Below are 23,784 nucleotides of genomic sequence, written 5' to 3'. Positions count from 1 at the left end.
CACGGGGGTGTGGAGAGTCAGATGTTTCACACGCATGTTTCAGCCCTGGCCCAGGGATGTCACTGAGCTTTTATTTCAGATTTTGTGTTTTCCACAGAAAAAAGCCATCTTCTTAAAGCAATTTTTTTAAAAAACCTACTCACCGCAGCTTGTATTTGCCAGGAGGACAGGAGCACAGCTCGGGCACGTGGTGCAGGCACACCAGCAGGCCGGGCTTGCAGGCACAGGACACGGCCGACATGAAGCACGTCGTCTTGCACTTTATGCACTGACGCTCATCGTCCGGCAACAGCTCGAAGTCCATTCTTTCCGAATCGATTACTCCCTGGAATAAAGTGAGCTGGGGGTCTCCGCGGGACAGTGCGACCCACCAGCCCCGAGCCGAGCACGCAGTGGCTGCCGGACCACCACACGCGCACAGATCCCAGCACAGATCCCCACCGTGGGAATGCCAGGCGGCGAGGACCGCCAACGCGGCGGCGTCCGCCTCACGCGTCTGGTGAGGACCCGTTCGCTGCTGGACGGGGCTACGTCCTTGTGTTTGGCCATTTTGATGTGAGAAAACAGTGATGAGCAGGATGACAAAACTAGAGAGCAGCTGTTTATTCTACTCCAAGGGGCAGAGGGCAGAGCCAAGGAAACGTGTGCACTTTCAGCTTCAGGGGAAGAAGCTGGAGAGCCCACAGACCAGCACGAGGACAGGGAGGAGGTGGGCGAGCAGGACCTTCCGAGAGGGGCGATGCCGAGTGGCACAGAGCCCTTCGCCCCAAAAGTTATCTGAAGGGATCCCGCTCCCTGAAAAGAACGAGTCGAGTCACAATAGAGCCTCTGCTGACGGAAAAGGTGTCGAGAAAAACGAAGGCTGAAGCGGTGAACTTCACCTGCAGATGCACCACGTGCCAGCCAGACCCAGGATGCTCGCTGGTGACAGAGCGAACCTTCACCTCCCTCCTCCTCATCTGGGCCTGGACCCAAACCCAACCCGAGTGAAGTCAGCTCAGGAACCACCAGGCTCCTCTGTTTTACTTTTATTCTGTTTTTGTGGGGTTTTAAAACTACTAGTATTTTAGAGAGAGAGGAAGGGAGAGAGACAGACAGACAGACATCTGTTGTTCCACTCATCCATGTCCACTGGAAACTGGACTGACGTGACGTTTATAAACGGTATTAAAGTGCCTAAGAACTCGGCTAAAACAGCACGACGCTGGGGTTCCTTCCAGAAGCCTCACCAGTTTGCGGACGGTCTCTCGGAGAGCTCGCTCGTCCTCGATCATGATGGCCATATCCTTCTGGACGGTGGAGGCCACGACCACGTCCAGCACGCCGGCCTTGGCGGCCATGCGGCAGATCATCTCGTCGTGGGAGAAGACGCAGTAGCGGTGCAGCAGGCGGTAGTGCTCCACGCACTGGCGGCCCAGGGGCAGCTGGGAGACAGCAGAGCCCATGAGCCGCCTTCCTGCTGCCCAGGGCGCCGGCCTCGCTACGCAACCACCCCAGGCCACCCTCTGGGTCCCGCAGGTCACACACCAGCTCTAGGAGCCTTGGGCCTCTGTAAATCCTTGCATCCCCAAGACCTGGCATGTGAGTCGCCTTCATTAAAAAGTCACTCACAAAGCCCCAATGTATGAGCAATGCATCGCTGTTCCCAAGGTAAAACCTAATGGGAAATACGGATTTACACATTTCCTGAAGCAGCTGTGCCGAGCGGGGCGTGGCCAACGTCCTTCAGGGACAGAAATGCTCCAACGACACCAAATAGTTACAGGTGCAGGAGCCTCATCACTCAGAAGCCACGAGCAGCGTCGTCACCGTTAGAGGGAACGTCACACGTCAGTCAGACACCCCTTCATGGTGAGTGAGCAGCATGAACACGGACATAAAGTCCTGCTCCACAAGTAACTGAGACCAAAGGCACCCCTACAACTGCTGCCGGGACACCGAGTCAGTGCTCAGCAAGGACCCGCCTGAAGGCTGGACTGCCATCGGTTTGCAATGAGATACTGAGCTGCAGTCAAAACGTAAATCAAGAGACTCTTTGTCGAGTCTTTTACACAAGAAACAACTGTCCACTGAACTGAGCAGAGGGCTCAGTACAGGCCGGACGTGCGAGCCAAGTACAACGTGTGCGAGCGCCCGGCCTCGCGGGCGGTCAGCTCCCGGCAGACCAGCCTCCCGAGCGGCAACAGGTTAAGCAAGCAACTGCCCGCAGAGCGTTCTGCGCGCAAGAGTGCGGCAGAGGCTCCGGCATCGCCCTACCCAGTCCACCGTGCAGAAGTTGACGGCCTCGGCGAAGTTGAAGCCTTGGTTGAAGCCGCTGTGGTAGGCCCTCGGGAAGGTGATCACAAACTCCCCGGCACACTGGTTCGTCCGGTAAACCTGCGGACACACGGGAGGTTCAGGAAGACCATCTGGGCTAGACTGGGCTAGACTCCTCGAAGGGTGGCTCTCCACAATCAAAAGTGAGCCAGAAAACACAGCCCACACCACTGCGGTGGAACACAGGACAGAGCAGTGCCCAACCACAGGGCTGTGGGGGATCGGAAAGGAATCATGGCTACATCCCGGGTCAGGACACAGCTTTCTAATGCAGCCACGGTGAAGCGTGTCCTATGTCATTAAACGAAAACAGGCTGCTGGTTCGATTCCCGGTCAGGGCACAGGCCCGGGTTGCGGGCTCCATCCCCAGTGGGGGCGTGCAGGAGGCAGCCGATCCATGATTCTCTCCCATCACTGGTGTTTCTACCTCTCTCTCTCTCTCTCTCTCTCTCTCTCTCCCTCTTTCTCTAAAATCAATAAAAAAAGAATGTATTTTTAAAAATAAGCTCAGCCTGGCCCTGCCGGCGTGGCCCAGCTGGCCGCGGTGTTGCCGGTGGCGCTGCCTGCATCCCAGGGGACTTTGCTCCCCCACAGGCAGGCATCTCCTAAACTCTAGGGTTCCCAGGAGACATGCAACCAGGGGTGCAGTGAGCAGCAGCAGCTCATCCCAGACTCACCCCTTGAGCCTGACTTCAATGCCCCCTTTCCAGTCAGCCAAGCAGCTATGCCGTCTCTCTCTTCCTCTAGCCCAGTGATGGTGAACCTGTGACACGCGTGTCAGAGGCAACACGCAAACTCATTTTTTTGGTTGATTTTTCTTTGTTAAATGGCATTTAAATATGTAAAATAAATATCAAAAATATGTCTTTATTTTACTATGGTTGCAAATATCAAAATATTTCTCTATGTGACCCGGCACCAGAGTTAAGTTAGGGTTTTTCAAAATGCCGACACGCCGAGCTCAGAAGGTTCGCCGTCACTGCTCTAGCCTAAGCCCTCCCTTGTTACACGTCCCCAGCTGAATAAACGTGCTCTCAAAAACAACAGATCGACAGGCAGATAAGTTAATAAATTAATAAAGCTTAATGAGGGGTGGGGGGTTAACGTGACCACCATCTACCAAACATGTTATTTTCAGTTCGTCACTGAAAATGAAGATCCTGTAGGTTCAATAAGCCATTTTTTAGAGCAGGGACAGAGCGTGGATTCTGACATTAGAGTTTAGTTCTGATTATAACAGGATCTAGCCTTTTCCCCAGGGATTTATACTGACATGTAACGTGTACTGTCTAAGGTTTTGTCTTGTTGCAGAGAGGAATGAGGTATAAACGAAAGGAGCATTACGTGGTGAAGCTGCGTGACTGAATGACGGACACACAGAGAAAGCCTCCTACGGCTGAGGATCCCCAATGCTGTACCAAACCCACCCAACAGCGTCGCCGGCCAGGCACCCCCCAGCCCCCGTGGACCCAGCGCCCCCGGGTGTGAAGCAAGAGGAGGGCTGAGACGTACAGGCACTTCATTCGTCATCAGGGTGTTGGGGTTCATGATGGTCACCAGCTGGTGCAGCAGGTCCGGCTGGGACACGAAAAGCTCGGGCGCCAGCCTCTTCATGACGCTCTCCAGCTGCTCGGCCGCGTACCCGGGGACGCCGTACCAGGTTTTGGGCTCACCCCTGGGAACAGGTTAGAAAAGCCAATCCATCTCAAGAAACATGCAACCATGACCTTTCAATCACTTCTTCAAATCACACACGTTCACAGAATCAACCTGCAACGTCAACACAGGACAGCCGAGCAGACCCCACAGGGCGCGCACCCTGGGGCCACCTGGGGCCACCTGGGGACACGGGTCTGACGGTCCCTGCGGGTGCGTTTTCCCTCCAGGCACGGAGCCTGGACACGGGCTTTCCCCCGAGATCCCTGTCCTCCCCGCTTCGTCTGACCCTTTAGAAATGCAGGTATCTAGAATCCCTGGGACTATCAGGTGTCACGTAGTGTAGGATATCAGGTTGCCACAGTTTCCTAGGCTGACAAGGACAGCTCTCCATCTCCCTTTACCTTGTCCGTTCCGACAGGGAGCAAACACTACTAAGGCAATTAGCATCCTAAAGAGCTCTTACTCTTCAAAGCACTTCACACCGTCAAACACTGACCCCGAGCGTCCCTGTGAGGAATGGTAGGTGCCACCCTCACGTTACAGCCCCGAGCCCGTGCCTGGGCCCGAGGGACGCAGGACAGGCAGGCTACCACTGTGTGACTAGCCCTTTCTGGCTACATCCTTCCGCTCCTGGTGGCGCGATTTACTGAGTGACAGATCTCGAAATATCTTGTTCTTAGAAAAGAAGGGAGATGCGGAGGGGAGGACAGATGTGGGAAAATGGCTCTGGATGAAGAGCTGAGAAGCTGCCACACGCCCCCAAAGGTACAGAGGGGCTTCCACAGGGACCCCGAGGCTCCGCTCAGCTCTCCGTGAGGAAAGCCTTTGACAACTGCCCTCCCCTCAGAAACACGTCAGACTTGAAAGTAGCGTGTGCGCGATCTCAGGGGCTCCCGGGCTCCCTAGAGCCACCTCCTTAACGTGTTAGGACGCCTGTTCCAACAGCAGGGAAAATCTTAAGGAAAAACCACGTAGGTCACCACTCTTCACACAGCTGAGAGGCGGGAGGACCCGGCGGCGGGCGCGCTGCGGGCCGGGCGGGGCCGCTCACCAGTGCAGGTAGTTGATGGAGTAGCTCCAGTGGTCCTCGATGTGCCAGCAGAAGGAGGAGAAGCACATGCCCACGTACAGCCAGGGCAGCTTCATGCCGCAGATGTCGGCCGTGATGTGGGCCAGCACCGACTGCTCCATCACCGGCATGTTGTTCAGGTTCCAGCCGCTGTCCAGGTATTCCTGCAGACAGAGGTCAAAGCCCGAGCCTCAGCCACAGCCGCCGCACATTTTCAACTGCGCTTGTTTAAAACGACGGTGAAAACGGTCTCCTTCGAAATGAAAACGCTGGGTAGGAGGGAGACGCCCCTCTGCCGACCCTCGGACGCCACAGGCGGCTCTGGCACGTTACACAGACGACGCCCACAGCACAGGCCGGCGTCCCACCCGCTCCTCACGTGACTACGGAAGAGTACAGACAACACCAGTGGTTTTGCATAAAGTTAAAAAAAAACGGGCACATGACGCTACGGCGCTGTAGTCAGGACAGTGCTGTGGGGGAGGGGTCGTCTGAGACGGGAGGTGGGGAGCAGAGGGCAGGAGCAGCCGCGGGGAGAACGGTGCTGCTAGACGGAGTATTCAACTGGTGAAAACCCATCGAGCTGCACATGTAGTTGCGTGCTTTTCTGTGCGAATATGAGATTTCAAGGAAGTTGACCCCCAAAAAGATCTGACTTCTTACTAGGATAGAACAGAAACCATGCTAGGAGCTTGCTAGTGGGGAAAATAATGGACTCAAACTTTAAAATTAAATTCAAAGACAAGTAGGTCTGGCCCCAATCCCTCCGATTTCCTTCAGAAAGAGAAACCCAGGTTAGAGCACCTGAAGGCCAAGGGAGCAACGTCACTGTCCCATGTCGTCCCCGCGCAGTGGCACAGCGGGGACTAGGATTACTTGTGGGTTCTTCCTATTTCTCTTGAAAACATTGAAAACCTGGTACTTAAGGTTTTCCTGAAAGTAGTCACCAATCGCTTCCAGCCAACCAACCGGAAATGGAACCAACAGCCCGAGTCCCAAGCGGCATCTATTGCAGTGAGGCTGCCCCTGGCCCAGGATGCCGCCCGTAGGGCAGGCACGTGCTAGGTCCTCGGAAGACAGGTGCTCCCCCCTGGCACCCACCTCCTCCTCAGGGGAGAGTTTGACCTTCCCGTCGCGGACAGGGAAACCACTGCCAAACTCCTTGGAGGCAATATCGGCTCCGTACTCGACGGTGACGTCTTCTTCAATCGTGCTGACCAGCCGCCAAAATTCCTTCTCAACCAGTTCAGTGGGAACCATCTGGAGACAAAACCATAAGCAGGAGAAGAAATGCATTTCTGCAGACACGCACGGCCGGCCGCCAACCTGACCAGATGCTAAGCGACAGGGGCCCAGGACCCAGTGAGGGACATGCTTCTCTCTGCTCCACCTTGGAGTCCAGACAGTCCCGCTATTTCATTATTAAAGGAGTAACGATGGTTAAGCATTCAGGTTTCTCGCCCTGGCCGGTGTGGCTCAGTGGATAGAGTGTAGTCCTGCAACTGAAGGATCCCGGGTTCGACTCCGGTCAAGGGCACAGGCCCGGGTTGCAGGCTGGATCCCCAGTGGGGAGAAGAGCGCCGCTCAAGATCCACAGTGAGGGCAGCACCCGTTAACGCTGGGTGCTCCCGTGACGAGCGCTAAGTGCTGGGCAAAGCACGCGATGCTCCTCCACGAATGAGCGGAATTTAAATAACTCACAACAACAGAACAGCGTGCAAACGCGTTTCCAACGCACAGCACACCAAGTGGCACACGGACTGGGCATTCAATAAATTTTGTGAATTTTTCTTTAAATTACATTTGCTGAGCTGAGAGGAGTATTGGAGATTTCCTGTATTGATATTGTTACTGCTGCTGTGCAATTTGTGTGGCAAAACCTCTCTCTCTAGAGAAATCAAATGAAAAACTGAAATGCATCTTAACATTTTGTTGAATTTTAATACCACTAAACAAATTACAGGTGTCCCTGTGCACGACCATGGCAACCAGAGGTAAGTGCCATCTCAAATTCGCCTCCAGACCCACCTTTTCAAAAAGTTATTAAAACCCTCAACCAAAGCAGTACGTATGGACATACGTGGACCGGCATGTTGAAGTAGTCAGACTTGAACGCATCCGCCATTTCCCCGAAGGTTCGGAGGGTATAGTCTCTGGCTGCTTGCTCAAAGCCAAATGCTTCTTGTGGCTTACTACACTCCTGCCCAAAAAATAATAATTTGTACATATAAATATATATGTATGTACACATACACACACACCCCGAAAAGCAGATTACTAAAACTGCTTAAGTAATATAACTCCACTCATTTAAAACAGAAAGAAGTCTGGGTGAATATACATCAAAACGTTAGCCGTGGTGACCTACAGATTATAAAATCACTTGTCAAAGTCGTTCAGTGTTTGAGAACTTCTGCTAAGAGCACACAGTGTTTTATTCAGTGGAAAAGCTGCAAGTGTAGTGATTACCCTTCTCCTGCTTCCTGCTCCGGCTCAGCTGTGAGAAGACGCCTCCCTGAGCAGAGGCAGCCCAGGTCCTCTCGGACATCATCCCCAAAGGCCACGTCGGACCCAGAGGCAGCGGACAGCCTCGCACGTCCGCCCCGCCCGCTGTCCCTCCTCACCTGGGCCACGCACTTAGGACACCGCCAGTCTCCCTTGGGCACGTCGTGCAGGGGCGGGACCAAGCAGAAGGTGTGGTAGCTGTCGTCACACCCGTCACACAGGAGCAGCCGGTCCTCGTCGCTGCCGCTGCCACACAAGAGGCAGACGTACAGGTCCACCTGCAGCCAGGACGGGGCACCGGCACGTGAGTCCATCGGACTTCGTGAGATTCTAAGAACTAACTGTCACAGGTATGACCCAGCCTGTCCCTGCTGCGAGGAGCTCGTGAGGCCTGAGCACTCTGCGTCACCAGCTCCCCCGCTCAGTGCTCAGGTATCCGCGGGTCTCCTCGCTTACAAGCTCAGACGATAAACTGACCGAGAAGGTCTGTCCACTGTCAGACACCGAGCGAGCAGTCTAAGCACGAAGGACACACTTGGGGTGAGTGTTAACGACGGCAACTCACAGCACTGGTGGTTTTCTTAGGTCGACTCTTGGGTTTCTCCCTCTCACTTTCTAAAAGGTGCTCTTTCTTCTCGATGGGTTCCTGCTTGATGCTGCTCTTCACGTCTTTCTCTGCAAGAAGTCGCCCGCGTGAGCTCTGTCTGTGCTCCGCTCCGCCTCCTCGCCCCCCACCCCCTCCCAACGCACACAGGACGGGAACTGGCCTCCCGTTTCTTTCCGCTCAGCAGAGTGGCGCCCAGCGCACTGTGTTCAGCTCATGAGGATAAAATGCAAACTCTCACCCCATTTATATCCACGCTGTGGGTACAGATGCTGCTCAGGTTTGTAACCGTTTAAAACAACATGTACTGAGGGTGAGGGAGGCAGGAGAGGGTGAAGGGGGTAAACGGCAATGGAAGGAGGCTGGGCTGGTGAGTGGGGTGGAGACACAATACAAGACGCAGACGATGGATCAGAGACTTGTACCTGAACCCTATATAACTTTACTAACCAACGTCACCCCAATAACTTCAGTAAAAAAGCGAAACCACCACCGACAACACACACACTGTGTCAAGCAAGCCCTCATGGCCCTGCCTGCGAGAGCCTGGCGACCTGCCCGGGGGCCTCCTGCGACTGCACCAGCCTCCATGACCACCTGCCTCGCCTCGCACCGCCTGTTCCAGGAACTGTGGCGAAAACACAGCTGCGTGAACTACCCTGTGGCGGGCACCGTGCTAAATGCTTTCCACAAACTATAACCCTTTGCAACAAATCCATTCCAAAGATAAGAAAACACATGAGGCCAACAAGGAGTATCTCTAAGGTCATAAGCTAGTCAGTGGCCGAGCCAGGGCTCGGTCTGTGTTTTTAAAAATCACTTCATTACACGCCCTGCCTCCTCTCACTCGCCCATCACCAGGAACCAGGTCCACGACTGCCTGTCCAGGACACAGGACTCCCCCTGCGAGTCCCAAGCCTCCACCTCAGTGCCGGCATCCGGAAAGGCCAGGCAAACGACGTTCCACCAGGATTCAGACTCAGAGAGCAGGTCTGCTGCCCAGTGGAAACACACCCGTCGGACATGCAGCCCAGGCACAAACCACTGCTCCTCCACCAGCTGCGGAGCTGCGTTTCAGAGCAGCAGCTACGCGCCCAGGCGCCTCATCTGCCTGTTACCTGGCCCTTCAGGAAGAGAAGGACCTTAACCCAGCGATGACTGGGAACAGCTGCCACCGTGGTTTCTTCATAACAAACAAAACCTGGTTTTTACTTGCTTCCTCTGTACTGTTTCCTGTTCACAGGCCAGCTTTCTTACCGTTTTCGTATTTCGGAGTTGGACAACCCATCCGACGCCTCAGATTGTGAGTTCTGGCTTCTGTCGTCTCTTCCGGTTCTATTTTAATATTCATGGCCTTGAAAAACAGTTGTCACACACATAAATATGTCCTTTAAAAACAAGTAACCCTAAACTCCACCTGGAGTCCCAAAGTGGCTACCATCTCATAACTGTTCATTAGCATGGCATCCAGCGTCCCTCTCCACCCTGGAGATGGCGATGGCTGAAGAAATGGATGAGGCAGCTGGGCCTCCTCCTGGGTCCTCACGCTCCTCTCACGGCTCCTGGCAGTCAGGCGCCCTCCCCAAAGCCGCCATCAGTGACTGCCAGGCTCCATGCTCCTTTCGCAGAAACACGAGAAAAACAGCTTCCCTGTTACCTGATGTCTCTATTTTTGTAAAGGCCCTGGTCAGATTGGCTCCGCGGTCAGAGCCCGGCCTGCGGACGGGAGGGTCCCGGGCTTGATTCCCGGCCAAGGGCACATACCTTGGTTGCAAGTTTCTCAGCCCCATCGGGGTGCATGTGGGAGGCAACCAGTGTGTCTCTAAGAAAAAAACATCCTCAGGTAGGATGTTCCCACGTTCTTTCCAGCTTCCCTCCCCTCGCTCCTCCCGAGGGACGGAGGCCAGGGCCCTGGTGTGGACGCCATCTGCCCAGGACCGTTAACAAGCAGCCGCCCGTCCAGGCAGCGTCAACCAGAGCAGGTTCCGGGATCCCTCACCCTCCGGCAGCACAGTCCCCCAAATACAGAAGCGAGAGCACAGCCGGCACCTCTGCAAGACTAAGGAGGCTGGACTGCAAGAGCCTGAGTGGGACAGACAGAACCCGGTCAGACGGACGCGCACAGGCTCTCACCTCTGCACGCATGCGCTTCGCTCGCCGCGCTGGGGGGCAGGTTTCCGCGGGCTGCACAGACTGCCTCTGGGGGATGTCATGGGGCTTGTACTCCTTGTCCTTCGTGTCTGTGGCCAGGTTTGGCTTCTGCAGACACTAGAATGAAACACAAGAATCGCCCCTTTTTAAATCGTAGACAATTTCACTGGAATTTCAAAGGTCTTTAGCAATTACTTATTACATACATAACAGGCCTGCAATTTTTTAAAATCTAAATAAACACAAAGTCCACACTTGCCAGCCTCACACACACAGACACACACACACAGACACACACACACACACACACACAGACACACACACACCAAAGTCTTACAAGCCGTGTCTTCCACACATAATCGAGGCCTTTTCGTTCCCGTGGAGACAATGTGCGGATCACAGTGAAATACGACAGAGCCGGGCCCCCCGACACTCACCCTCAAACTGTCTCCCGACAGGAACAGGCTGTAGGGGTGGAGGATTCGCTCGTAATGCCCTCTGATGTGGGAGCCCACGGCTTTGCCAGGAGCAAACCCCATCTTGGTGGCAATTTTGGTCCATTTTCTATCCTTGCAAACAACTGCAAATCCACCTTCTTCTGCAACTAACTGTTCAATGAAACAGCAAGAGAAATCAGAACAGCCCCTTCTACTTCCCTCGTGCCGACGTGTGACTCCGAGGCACAACGCTCCGGGCCGTGGGGATCTTCCAAAGACACACGTCCTGGGCCAAAAGGAAACACACACGGCTTCCTTAAAGAATCCTTCCCAACCCCCAACCTGAGTATATGCCCTGACGCAACCCAACTCGCAAGCTTTAGGTGTAGGGACGATGCTCCAACCAACCGAGCCACCGGCCAGGGCTACACTGGTATTTTTAAGCTAGAAAATTAAAACCTCGCTTTTGACAGCATATTCCATAATCGCTCTGCACCCCAAAAGCTACTTCCCCAGAGCAGTGAAGACTTTCTGGGGTGAAGCACTAGATTCACAATGAAATCTCTCTCTAAAGAAAGGGTCCGACTCAGTGACTCTGTAAATCTCCACAAGCTACGAAGTAGGGAGGAAGGCAGTGTTTTTGTAGGAAAAACGTAGACTTAAGTCTGGAACCTTAAGTTAAGGTATTAAATGACTCAATTTTCTCTGAGCTCAGTTCTCCTTCCTATTTAATAAAAGCCTAACATGCAAATTGTCCCCTTGGGCGGGAGTTCAACCGCTCGCTATGATGTGCGCTGACCCCTGTGGATTGAAGGGTCCCGGGTTCGATTCCGGTCAGGGCACATGCCTGGGGTACGGGCTCAATCCCCAGTGGGGGGCGTGCAGGAGGCAGCCAATTGACAATTCTCTCTCATCATTGATGTTTCTCTCTCTCTCTCTCTCTCCCTCTCCCTTCCTCTTTGAAACCAATAAAAATATATTAAAAAAAAAACACAAAAAAACCTGGGTGGCAGCAAAATATTTCACAAGATAAGGCTTTAAAGGTCTGCCAAGTAAGAGCCCAATCATCTCAGCTGAATGAAGAATTTCATTTGACACATTTTAACCGTAAGTTTGTGCCTCAAGGCAAAGACCCGTCCTCCTGTCAGGACGAGGACTCCACGGGAGACGCTCGTCCGCCTTCACCTTGTTGAGCTGGAACAAGTCCAGGATCTTCCTCTCCACGTGCGGGATCTTCAGAGTACTTCCCTGCAGCTCCCAGTACTTTGCAATCTGGTCCAGGAAATTCAGTTTCACACGGGTTTGAGCCTAAACGACAAAGAATTGTGTTTCAATCTTATGTTAAGGTCTTTCATTCTTACAATATTTAAGTGTAAGAATTCAATAGGGAAACTGTCAAAAAGATACAAAATAAAACTGGTTAAATAATTAAATATTAACTCAACAAAAATTTAATTCCACTCCTACCGTGTGCCAGCAAAAGGGAAGCACCCAGTAAGGCCTCCCCCAGCACCCGCAGGCTCTGAAAGTGCTTCCTGCAAGGGCACTGGAAGCAGTGTTGTTATGACAAGTAAGCTTCCATGTGCTCCCCTCCATCTTTTCACCATGCAGGCACTTTAAAGACCTTCCCAACACCTTCCCAGACCTCAGAGCTATCTCCTGCCTTCCGAGTTCAACTCAAAAATGCACACCGAGTACTACCACCACCAGGACCCACAGAACCCAGGACACCCGTTCCCATTAAGTGAAGAATGTTTGCTTAGTAGAGAAAAACAAAATATGGTTTGGTTCAAAACAAAAACCAGATCAGCAAACCATGACGGTGAACACCCTGCCTCCTCCGTTACCCACCCCCAGCCCTGCACGCCCGGCAGTCAGGGTCTCAGCAGACGGCGCTGAGACACACTGCTCCCCTCTAGAGCCCTGCTCACTCCTCGGGAAACAAAGTGCTAGCAAACTGGGGTGAGATACGCATTTGGAAGGAAGCCAGAGCTGAAGGTCCCTCCCTTTAGACGGTCCTCAAAGGACATTCCTTTCAAAACCCAAATTCGAGGGGCTGCCACCAAATGTGGATTCAATGAAAGAATCGGCCAAGCAGGGACAAAAATCGGCGTTTTCAATGAAAATGGGTTTGCTGCGAAGGCCTCGTTGGCACTTTCTTGACCATGATTTTCAGTGATTTGGCCGTATTTCAGTTTCACTAAAGCCACCAGCCCTGTGGGGGGGCCTCTTGCCAGGGGCTCCCCTCCTCCCCCCAAGACCCAGGCACCAGCGCAGCCGTGAAGACAGTACCTCCAACTCGTTCAGCCTCTGGATCCGGGGCGTGAAGTGAAGCTTGTCGACATCACATGCAAACGGTGGCTGCCAATCCTGGGGACGAAGCAAAGGCTTTTGTTACAAGAATTTATAATTCTGGCATTTAAAAATCGTTTTCAATTAAAACCCTGGGTCCTAGGGTTTCAATGGATACGTCTAGGTTCTTTCCTTTCCTTTCCAGCCGTATTCGCTATAAACAAGACACCCATGCCCTTAGGGAAGCTTGCCTGAGCCTCACTCAATGGTCCAGGTCGCACATACTGCAGGTTGAGGGGGAATTAACCTGATCACAGCAGCTTGGACTCAAGAATGGAGCTTCAGCCCTGACCGGTGTGGCTCAGTGGATAGAGCATCAGCCTGTGGACTCAAAGGTCCCGGGTTCGATTCCGGTCAAGAGCATGTACCTTGGTTGTGGGCACATCCCCCACAGTAGGGGGTGTGCAGGAGGCAGCTGATCAATGTTTCTCTCTCATCGGTGTTTCTAACTCCCTCTCCCTCTCTCTTCCTCTCTGTAAAAAATCAATAAAATCTATTTTAAAAAAAGAAAGAAAAGAATGGGGCTTCATTTGGCTCTACAGACAGACACCAGTTACCTGGTGTTCAGTAAATGCTACTGAGCAAGTAAAGATTCTAATTAGGACAGTTAATTTTTTTTTTTTTTTTACTTTATTGATTTTAGAGAGAAAGGGAGAGACATCGATTTGTTGTTCCACTTATTCATGCATTCATTGGTTGGTTCTTCTTTTTAAATTTTTTTTATTGATATCAGAGAGGGAGGAGATAGAAACATCAATGATGAGAGAGATCCATTGATTGGCTGCCTCCTGCACACCCCTACTGGGGATGTGCCCGCAACCCGGGCATGTGCCCTTGACCGGAATCGAACCCAGGACCCTTGAGTCCCCAGGCCAACACTCTATCCACTGAGCCAACCCGGCGAGGGCCACTGGTTGATTCTTGTATGTGCCCTGTCTGGGGCAGGAACTCACAGCCTTGGGGTATCAGGACGATGCTCTAACCAACTGAGCTGCCCAGCCCAGGGCCTAGGAAGTTACATTTAAATGTTGCTTTAGAGCTAAAGGTGAAAACCAGAAAATCAAAAGCTGACTGCTAAAAAGTTGCCAATCAAGACAACTTAGTGACAAGACTTTGTAAACAAAGAGAAGACTCCTTACTTAGATGATAACTGTAGCAACCGAGGTTCACACTGAGCCTGGTTTCCCTTCATTAAGACGATACAGACACTCCCACAGCTTTAACGTTTAAATCCTTCCACAGACAACAGGAACGACGGCAAGAAGACACAGATGTCCCTTTAAAAATACTCAGCTACTCATATACCCAGTCTTGCCATGAGAAAAACATCAAATAAATTCCTACAAAATACCTAGTCAGTCAGTACTCCTCAAAACAAGGTCATCAAAAACAAGGAGAAGTCTGAGAAGCCGTCATCGTTAAGAAGAGCCTGAAGAGCCGCGACAGCTCCATGAACAGGGCAGCCTGGATGGGTCCGGCCGCGGAGGGGCCGCGGGGAAAAACGAAGGAAATCTGAGTGCGAGGGGGACGAGGTTAATAACCACGCGGTTCACGAAGTTAATAAAACTTAATGAAATGACAGAATGAGCCGAAGGGGCCGACTTCAACGTTCCAGCTGCTACTGGCTACACAGAATTCTACTTTCTCACTTCATGGAGCAACAGGTGGGTAACTGGCCCACGCCTTTACCACACCCGCCCCTGGTCCCACAATGGCCTCTTCCCACGAAGAGCGAGAGCGGCATCTTTCCTACAGAGGCAAGCCTTTGCCTAAGCAACTTCCCCTTTTTACTAATACAACCATTCTCAAAGTTTTGGCCTCAGGGCACCCCCCTCCCTTTTTAAAAATATATTTTTACTGATTTCAGAGGAGGGAGAGACAGAAACGTCTATAATGAGAAAGAATCATCGATAGGTTGCCTCCTGCAGCCCCTCCCCACCCCACCGGGGATCGAGCCCACAACACAGGCACGCACGCTTGACCAGCATCACACCCGGGACCCTTCAGTCCGCAGGCCAACACTCTATCCACTGAGCCACACCAGCCAGGGCAGGACCCTTTTAAAACTTAAAAGCTGAGGACCTCAAAGAGCTTTAATTTGTATGAGAAACAGCTATTCGTTTTTATCACATCAGAAATGAAGACATTTTAAAAATTCATTTATTAAGCAAAAAACGGTGGCATTGTTTTATTTCGCATACATTTTCCAATTCTTTGTATCTGGCTTAATAGAAATAAGCTGGGTTTTCCTATCTCCCACAGTCAGTCAGTCGTCTTGGTCCAAGCACAGAAAGAAGAGATGGCCGCTGGCATCTCGTTGACAAGACGAGGTTCCCTTGGACCTGCTGAAAGGTCCTCCCAGGTCCTCAGCCCAAACTCGGAAACCAACTGCCCTCAGCGAACCCCTAAGGACTCCCCGTCCATCTGTCCTTCCAGCAAACTGTCTACCCAGGTTTGAAAAGCAGCCTTTCATGCGCTGTCTCCTTTCACAAATCAGTCAATTCCTGACCTGTTTGTGAAGGGCCAACATCTTTACACACCACGTCAAACCAGCGTTCCCTGAAGTCCTACCGCCGAAATGGTCCCAAATGATCTGCAAACACGCGTGGTATTAAAGTAACAAGGACCAAAGGATCAGAACTGTGAAAATGGTGACTCTAGACAGAACAGGCCTGGCAAAAGTATCAGTCCAGTTTCACAGAACGACTTCCTTAAAATGTTTTAATTTCTAAATATTGAAGATGTGGAGAGGCGCCCTGCCTAGGCAGCCCAGTTGGCGGAGCTTCAGCATGACCAGAAGAGCTCCTCAAAACTCAACTGCCTGGGCTCTACAGTGGTCAGTGAAACGGATGAGCCAGGAGTTTCCACACAAATGAGCCAGCCAACCAATAAACAGCACATGCAATGCCTAAGCTCACACATATTGATAAACTAAAAGAATGAAGGTATATTTAAAATTTTATACACAGCCCTAGCTGGTCTGGCTCAGTGGATAGAGCGTCAGCCTGTGGACTGAAGGGTCCCAGGTTCGATTCCGGTCAAGGGCACATGCCCAGGTTGCGGGCTCGATCCCCGGTGGGGGACGTCTGAGAGGCAGCCGATCCATGATTCTCTCTCATCGTTGATGTTTCTATTTCTCTCTCCCTCTCCCTTTCTCTCTGAAATCAATAAAAACATATATATTTTTAAAAATTATAGACAAATATAATAGACAAAAGACATGGTACTTTGAGCAAAACAAAACTCATGGACATGGACAACAGTGTGGGAATGGCGGGGGAAGAGGGAGGTAGGAGAGGGTATATGGGAATAAATGGTGATGGGGGAAAATTAAAATCTAGGAAAAAATTAAAAGAAGTGGTATGATGATGTCATATATGTGCATCTTAGGATCTTAACTGATTTCCCTGCAGTTGTGTTCGGTTGGCCAGAGGGAAGCTGGGAGGGGAGATGAGAAGCTGGGTGGCTCCTGGTATCGGTGCTGGAAGAACACCGAGTAGAATCCCTCAATCTGTCCTTTGACGGCTGTGACATCTTAGGCAAGTCACTGACTTCTCCCAGCAGTCTCCTCACCTGTAAAACTGTCACACCTTAGCAGCAACGATGAACACAGACCAGAAGCCAGATGTTCTTATTCCTACCCTAGCGTCCTTCCCACGGGACCTCTACTCTCTAACCAGCCAACTTCCAAAACCAAATTACCTCGGACCTGAACCAAACTCTAAACCCCGCCCCCCCTCGCCCCAGGATCCTGATGGGCAATGACCTGTTACGGAAGAAGAAGATGTATTTTTGCAAATGAAGGTTGGACAACCTCAAGGTTAGTGTGAAAACACGTAGGTGCAGAGGGACCCAGAGCAGGTCTAAAACCCGCGACCCACACCGTGCACAGACCCGACGCCAGCCTCCCCCGCCAGCCTCCCCCGGAAAGCTTGGTGGCTCTTCTCCATTTGTCGTGACACTGGCTAGGGGCCGATCCAGAAGAACAAGCTGGGGGTGCCTGGGATCTCCCAAACTGGAGGTTGTCTGTGCGCCCAAATTCTCTTTATAGATCTCTCGCCTCCATCCCCTCACCAGAATGCAAATCCTAGAAGATCCCGCTCTCCCTCCCTCCAAGTGAGAGCTGGCGAGAGGAGGCGGCACCATCTGGTTTAAATATTACCCAACGATGAGCTGATACAACCACACAGAAAATTGGGAGGATCCTGCCTTAAAGACCTTGTAATTATGTGGTTTTGATAGGGATTTGTTCTTTGTTTCTGCAGTTATGAGATTAGAGTAAAATGGTCATGTTTTGGCATCTTTAGTCTGGAGTATGTATGCCTCAGAGGAATATGCTTAATAAAAGCTCTAACCAAGTGTTCCGAGCACTCGAAGTTTTAGACTTTAGCTCTCTGAACATTACGACTTGGTCAAGCTGGTGAGAGGGCAAGAATTCACACAGGAAGGCTCAAGAAAGCCGCTTAGCGGGAAGAGAAAGCTCAGCCTGATGCATGTTCACAGCTCAGCTCCAACACTTAGATGTAAACTTGACACACACACCACGGGAAGAACCGTTAACACGATGTTTACTACATCTAGAAAGCAGCATTAATAAATTTCTAGATTCAAGATAAAAACAAACAAAAAACACTCTGGAAATGGAGTATACTAGTATACGGGTCCGCCTACGAGGCAACCAGGCTATGAGGTCCAGTAACAGCAGGTTTATTTAACAAAACACTGGAGAATTGGGTTCGTGTGACTACATAGAAGTTCTAATTAGCTTTTTTTGTTAAGTCTGCCTGAGAGTAAAGAATAACAATCCAGCCTGTGAATTTTACCCCATCCCTCGCCTCTTCTACTTCCTCCTCACTTTACAAGTAAAATAACTGTAGAATATTTAAAACTCAATCTATTTATCCTCCTGTCAGGCAACAAGTGGGATTCCACAGCATCACAGCCATCCCATACTAGGGGCAATTAAATAATTTGAAACACTTCTTAACACAAAACTCACCAAATACAAACTCCTGCCTGTACACACACACTACACTAAATACATGTCACACACACGAGCCTGCAACCTTTCTGAAATAACTCATCACACTAATTTCCTAAGCACCAGGTACAGAAAAGCTCCGCCTAAACCAACGGAAGAATTATATTCTGTATGTTCGAGTTTTGATGCTGGGTGGGCTTTTCACTTCTCAAGTTTCACTTTTTAAAAATCCCTTCCCTGCAGGAGAAAATGAGGGACGTGGATTTGGCACCAGCCCCTCCTGCTAAGTCTGCCCCCATTCTCCTAGGAGTAAGCCAATATGCTCTGGGTAAGCTCCTTGCAAGCCATCAGTTCCTTAATCGGACAGCAGCCCTAGGTCAGGGTCAGATCCCCTTATACTTACTTCCGAGAAAAATAACTTTGTCCGATGGAATTAGATTCGAGGTTCTACCCACTTACTTGTTTTTTAGATTTAGAAACAGTTACTCCTTCATTTGCATAAGAGAAACTGACTTTTAAAAACACAAAAAAATCCACTCTCTCCCCCCTTGATAAAACTTTTTATACCAGCAAAATAGTACTTAAGTTTCACACATGTTGTAAAATAACAGAGTACCAAGTGAAATGAAATCCACAAGTTCTAAAAAGCATTCCTATGTGATCTTCTGCCTGGCACTGTTAACTAGTCTTTCATCAGAGAAATGAAGCTATTCTTGTGAGGGGAAGAGCACTTGGATTTTAGGGGTATCGACAGGAAATATTTCCCCGTGACCTGGCTTTTAAAGTGTTCTTTCATGTAGCTGGTACCACCTACACGTCAGACAGCAGATCTGCTGAAGAGAAACTGCGGTCCGGGCTGAAAGTCGGACCACCATTTTCCCGGAAAACAGCCTAACAACCTGGCCCAACTCATTGGGGCCTTTCAATTCCCATTTCCTTGAAACTCCTTTCCAAAAGCGGCTTCATTCTCTTTCCTGGTGACTCCTGACTCCCAGGTCTGTTTGGTTGATAAAACCTGGCGGGTAGGAAACTGGACAAATAGCAGAATGGAGAATGCCCTCCCCCCACCACCCCAAGCAGTGTCCCAAGAGGCGGCCACGTTTCTACACAGGTTCCAACAAATGTGTAAAAAGGCAACAAAACCACTGACGAAAACTGAAATGCAGCCCTCATACTCCCTGGAGACTGGAACCCCATTCCTAACTGCCCAAGCCCACCCCACCCCAGAGAAAACAACCGTTAGGCCAACGGGTTCTCTTCAACAGTCACCAGTTCGCGCTCAGCCCGGTGCTGCCTCTGCTTTGTTCTCTCCCATCCAGGAGGGCGGCTGCGGGCACTCTCTCTTTCCCGCTCATGCAGATGTGTGAATATTTCCATAATAAAAAGTGTTTCACTCACACCTGGAAGTGAAGGCTCTGGCCGAGAAAGTAACGACTGCTTACACCAGGAAGAAAGCTGATGATCAAAATAAACAGATGAACAGAGGGGATGAGGCCTGGCCAGGTCTGAGGGCGCCTGGCAATGATGCTTCACGAGGAATGGTCTACACGGAAAGATTTAAATGCGTGTTGCTGTTGTTTTTTTAAAAAAAGGACTTACGTGAATGCATTAAGTCAAATTCCACATCTTTGTTCTAAACATCTTATAATTATGGCACAGAAAGGTCTCATTTGCCCTAGAACCGTGGTCGGCAAACCTCGGCTCGCGAGCCACATGCGGCTCTTTGGCCCCTTGAGTGTGGTTCTCCCACAAAATACCACGTGCGGGCACGTACGAACAGTGTGACTGAAACTTCGTGGCCCGTGCGCAGAAGTCGGTATTTTGTGGAACAGCCACACTCAAGGGGCCAAAGAGCCGCATGGGGCTCGCCAGCCGCTGTTTGCCGACCACTGGCCTAGAACAGCGATTCTCAACCTGTGGGCCGCGACCCCTTTGGGGGTCAAACGACCCTTTCACAGGGGTCGCCTAAGACCATCGGAAAACACGTATATAATTACATATTGTTTTTGTGATTAATCACTATGCTTTAATTATGTTCAATTTGTAACAATGAAATTGGGGGTCACCACAACATGAGGCACTGTATTAAAGGGTCGTGGCGTTAGGAAGGTTGAGAACCACTGACTAAAGCTTCTCACACCTCACATTTTAAAATTCAGTTACAGCCTGGCCGGCTGATTCAGTTGGCTGGGGCATTCTCCGGACACCAAAAGGTTGTGGGTTCAATTCCCCGTCAGGGAAGATAGCTAGGTTGCAGGTTCCATCCCCAGTCAGGGCACATACGGGAGGCGATCGATCCATGTTTCTCTCTCATACTAACATCTGTCTGTCTGTCTCTCCGCCTGCTCCCCTCTCTCTAAAAATGAAAATAAGTCAATATACATATTCTCAGGTGAGGATTAAAAAAAAAAGTTGACAAATGGGTATGGGTTTCTTTGGGAGTGATAAAAATGTTCTAGTGCTGACTCTGTGAAAACATGAAAAATTGATGAATTGTACAGTATATGAATTATATCTCAATAAACCTGTTATTTTTTAAAGTCATTGTATGTTCTTCCTTCACTTAAGAATGTTTCTATTGATAAGTCTTTTCTCCAAATGCCAAGGGTTTAACTTGGCCAAAGAATCACAACCACAGAAAAATGCTGTGACGGACACACACAAAAGTAGAAAACCAGAGAAGGTTAGGCCAAAGTCCATCAACCGGCCCTCGAGGTTCTGCTCAGTGGATAGGGGGTCGGCCTTGGACCGAAGGGTCCCGGGTTTGACTCTGGGTTGCAGGCTCAATCCTCAGCCCTGACCCGGGCCTGTGCGGAAGGCAACCAACCGATGTCTCTCTCATGTGGATGTTTTTTCTCTCGCTGTCTCTCCCCCTTCTTTCCACTCTCTCTCAAAAAAAGAAAGAAAAAATCAATGGGAAAAAAAATATTCTCCAGTGAGGATTAACAACAAAATCAAGCAAACTGAGAATCAGGGAGAATGATAGGCTGGGATGAGAGTGAGCAAGCTCCACATCACTAACACGTCTACGACACAAAGAAAGGATTTGGGCCTTATCCGCTCCTAAGGGTGGAACCAATAGGCTCACGCAAAGATGCTGACTGCGTTAAAATACTTAAAAGTTTGTTTTACACTTTGGCTACCGTGATGAAGGGATCAAATTAATGACCACAGGAAGTGAAAGTTGAAAAAAATGTGCCTCGTGTGCCATCTGGGGTTTGACTTAAATCCCTGGCGTTTGGACATTTCCAAAGGAGAAATTGGTGAGATCTTGCCTACCTATGGCCAAGTGTGTGGGGCAAGGAAGGAAGTTGTTAAAGCATCAACTGCATTCCCATCAAACTTGGGAGATGCAAACAGCGTTTACCGAGCAGTCAACTACGTCTGCCTGATAGCTCCGTCCCTAAACGACCCTCTCCCAGCACCACACAGCCACATGGCAAGTGTACGTCCCCTTAAAGCCACCTCAGCACACCAAGGAGGAGACGGGAATTGGTGTTTTAAAGGTAACAAAACCAGGAGTCGGGTTGACTGAAGAGTAAAAGAACCCAGCAGCACAGGACAGCCTGGTTACCCGACAGCTGATGGGCCTGGAAACAAGGCCACTCTCCTCTCTAAACTTCTCATTCCCTTAAGCGCACGGATTTTACTGTATTTCCACACGTTCCTGGGAAACGGCCCCTCCCTCACGAGGAAGCAGCTGCCTACTACCTGCCCGCCACTAACCGAGGATCCAAACAAAAGCAAACAAACGCAGTATAGTCCCTGCCCTGACCCCCCAACGACGAACGCCGTGTGAACAGCCACCCCCGTCCAAAAACCCAGCGAGCAAGACTCACCGAGCAGGAGCCGTTATGTAACCACGGCCGCTCCTGAGTTACTGTTTCTACAAGATGAAGCCACTTGTTCCCAGCGAGCTTCCGAAAGCACAAGTTCCTAAGACACCGTTTCCATCTCCAGAGGACCCCCCTCGAGAGCTACCTTCGGGGGCTGTTCCTCCTGGGATTCCACCCCCGAGCACGGCCCCCGCCTCGGCCCTGGGCCCCGGAGCTCCAGACAAAGGGGCAGCGAGCCCCGCCAGGGCCCGAGGAGCAGGGCCAGGTGCGGGGCTGCCTGCGGGGTGCCCTCTCCACACAAGATGGTGCCCTTCGTGCCGCCGCCGCACACTCCGCAGGGACCGCGATGCGCCTCGGAGCCAAGCCGGGACCCGAGCCCCTGACCCAACCGTCTTTGGGGGCAAAAGCCCGTAAGAGGCGTCCAGGGACCGGGCCCGGGTTCAGCAGCCCCGTCCCCACAGCGCGACGCGGGCAGCTCACTCCCGGGCGCGGGGCTGCACGTTGCGGGGACCGAGAGCTCTGGCTGCCCGACGCCGCCGCGAAGCCCCCCGAGCGCAGCGAGCACCCTCCCCACCCGCGGCCCCGCGTCGGAACCGCGCGCTTTCGAGAGACCGAAGCTGGGCCGGAGCCAGGCCCGCGGCGACGCGTGCGGGTCCCTGCGCGCTGAGCGCACCTCCCCGGGCTGCGCCCCGCTTCCCAGCCGCCCCCGCCGCCCCCACCCCGGCGGCCGGTAGTTTCCTGGGCGCGCGGGTCGGGTCCGACTGCAAACTTGCGAAAAACTACAGCACGGGGGTCGGTGTTTTAATGGGGGGGGGGGCAACTGAGATCCGGGGTTCTCGGTGGGGAACCCGCTGAAAACAGCTCCCCAAACGCAGGGATCGCCGGAGGGAGTCGCTGCAACAGCGAAGGTCACGGCGGAGGCGCCCCGGGAGGACCGGGCTGGGGGCGGGGAGGCCGGAGGGCCGGTCCCTGCGGAGGGAGGGGCGGGAGGGGCGGGGCGGGGGCGACTCGGCGGCGGCCGTCGCAGCGGCAGTTAAGCCCCGTCGTCCAACCGCCGCCCGGCCCACGGCCCCTGCGCCCCACGAGGCGGGCGGGGTGGGGGTGCGGGCGCGTCCCGCTCGGGCGGGGGCTCTGCTCCGCGGACGTTGCAGCCGTTGGGGACCGTTTCCAGGGCCCCCACCGCCCCCGCCCCCGGCACGAGGGGGCGCCCCAGCCGCGGGCAGGGACCGGCCCGTCCCCGAAGGGGGTCCCGCCCGCCGCCGCCCCCGCCGCCCCGCCCGTCCCCCGGCCGCCCGCACTCCCGGTGCCGGAGCCGCCCCCGGTGCCCCGGAGCCGGCCGAGCGCGGCCCAGGTGAGGCCGCCGCCGCCGCCACACAAAGGACCGGCCGCCGCCATATTGAAACTTTGCTGCGCGCACGGGACTCCCCGCCGCCCCCGCGCCCCGCGCCGCCCGCACGTCCCCGCCGCCGGCCTCCGCGCCCGCCGCCCCCGCGCCCGGCCCGCGCCCGGCCCGCACTCACCGGCGGCGGCCGCACCTTGCAGATGCCCGTCTGCTCGGCGATGGGCCGGATCTTGTGGATGAAGGCGAACGGGTCGGCGAACTCCTCCCAGCTGGGCTCGAACACGGGGCACTCGGGCGGCGGCAGGAACTCGCCCAGCGGCCCGGGGCCCCCGAGCGGCGGCGCGGGGCGCGGGCAGGAGGGCGGCGCGGCGGCCGGCTCCATCGCCGCGGCTCGGGGGGCGCGGGACAGGGCGAGGACGGGGTCCGGGCTGCGGGCGGGGACGGCGGCCGGGCTGCTCAGCCTCCGCGGGCCTCGGCCTTCCTCCTCCTCCTCCTCCCTCCGCCGATCGCGGCACCGCGGCTGCGCATCCAC

At 52.8% G+C, this 23,784-nt stretch overlaps 1 protein-coding gene across 3 annotated transcripts in view; it reads right to left on the bottom strand.

Moving 5' to 3' along the window:
- The window catches only part of KDM5B (lysine demethylase 5B), a 33,457-nt gene extending 9,673 nt beyond the window's left edge, over positions 1–23,784 (bottom strand). The window contains exons 1-15 of one of the 3 annotated variants that reach the window (XM_059677520.1): positions 23,446–23,784; positions 13,034–13,111; positions 11,927–12,049; positions 10,742–10,912; positions 10,287–10,421; positions 9,411–9,507; positions 8,115–8,224; positions 7,669–7,827; positions 7,125–7,244; positions 6,146–6,304; positions 5,027–5,208; positions 3,829–3,991; positions 2,257–2,376; positions 1,230–1,424; positions 144–325 (exon numbers count right to left, since the gene is read on the bottom strand). In XM_059677520.1, coding sequence (XP_059533503.1) covers positions 144–325; positions 1,230–1,424; positions 2,257–2,376; positions 3,829–3,991; positions 5,027–5,208; positions 6,146–6,304; positions 7,125–7,244; positions 7,669–7,827; positions 8,115–8,224; positions 9,411–9,507; positions 10,287–10,421; positions 10,742–10,912; positions 11,927–12,049; positions 13,034–13,111; positions 23,446–23,634 — 2,183 coding nt within the window. In that variant the 5' untranslated portion in view covers positions 23,635–23,784. Of the gene's footprint in view, positions 1–143; positions 326–1,229; positions 1,425–2,256; positions 2,377–3,828; positions 3,992–5,026; positions 5,209–6,145; positions 6,305–7,124; positions 7,245–7,668; positions 7,828–8,114; positions 8,225–9,410; positions 9,508–10,286; positions 10,422–10,741; positions 10,913–11,926; positions 12,050–13,033; positions 13,112–23,430 lie in introns of all 3 variants that reach the window. The other 2 variants (XM_059677519.1, XM_059677521.1) reach the window with 2 other exon arrangements.

This window comes from Myotis daubentonii, chromosome 20, assembly GCF_963259705.1.
Source record: "Myotis daubentonii chromosome 20, mMyoDau2.1, whole genome shotgun sequence".
Lineage (NCBI taxonomy): Eukaryota > Metazoa > Chordata > Mammalia > Chiroptera > Vespertilionidae > Myotis > Myotis daubentonii.
The sequence above is the reverse complement of the archived record's forward strand: the minus strand, read 5'-3'. Positions and strand labels throughout refer to the sequence as shown.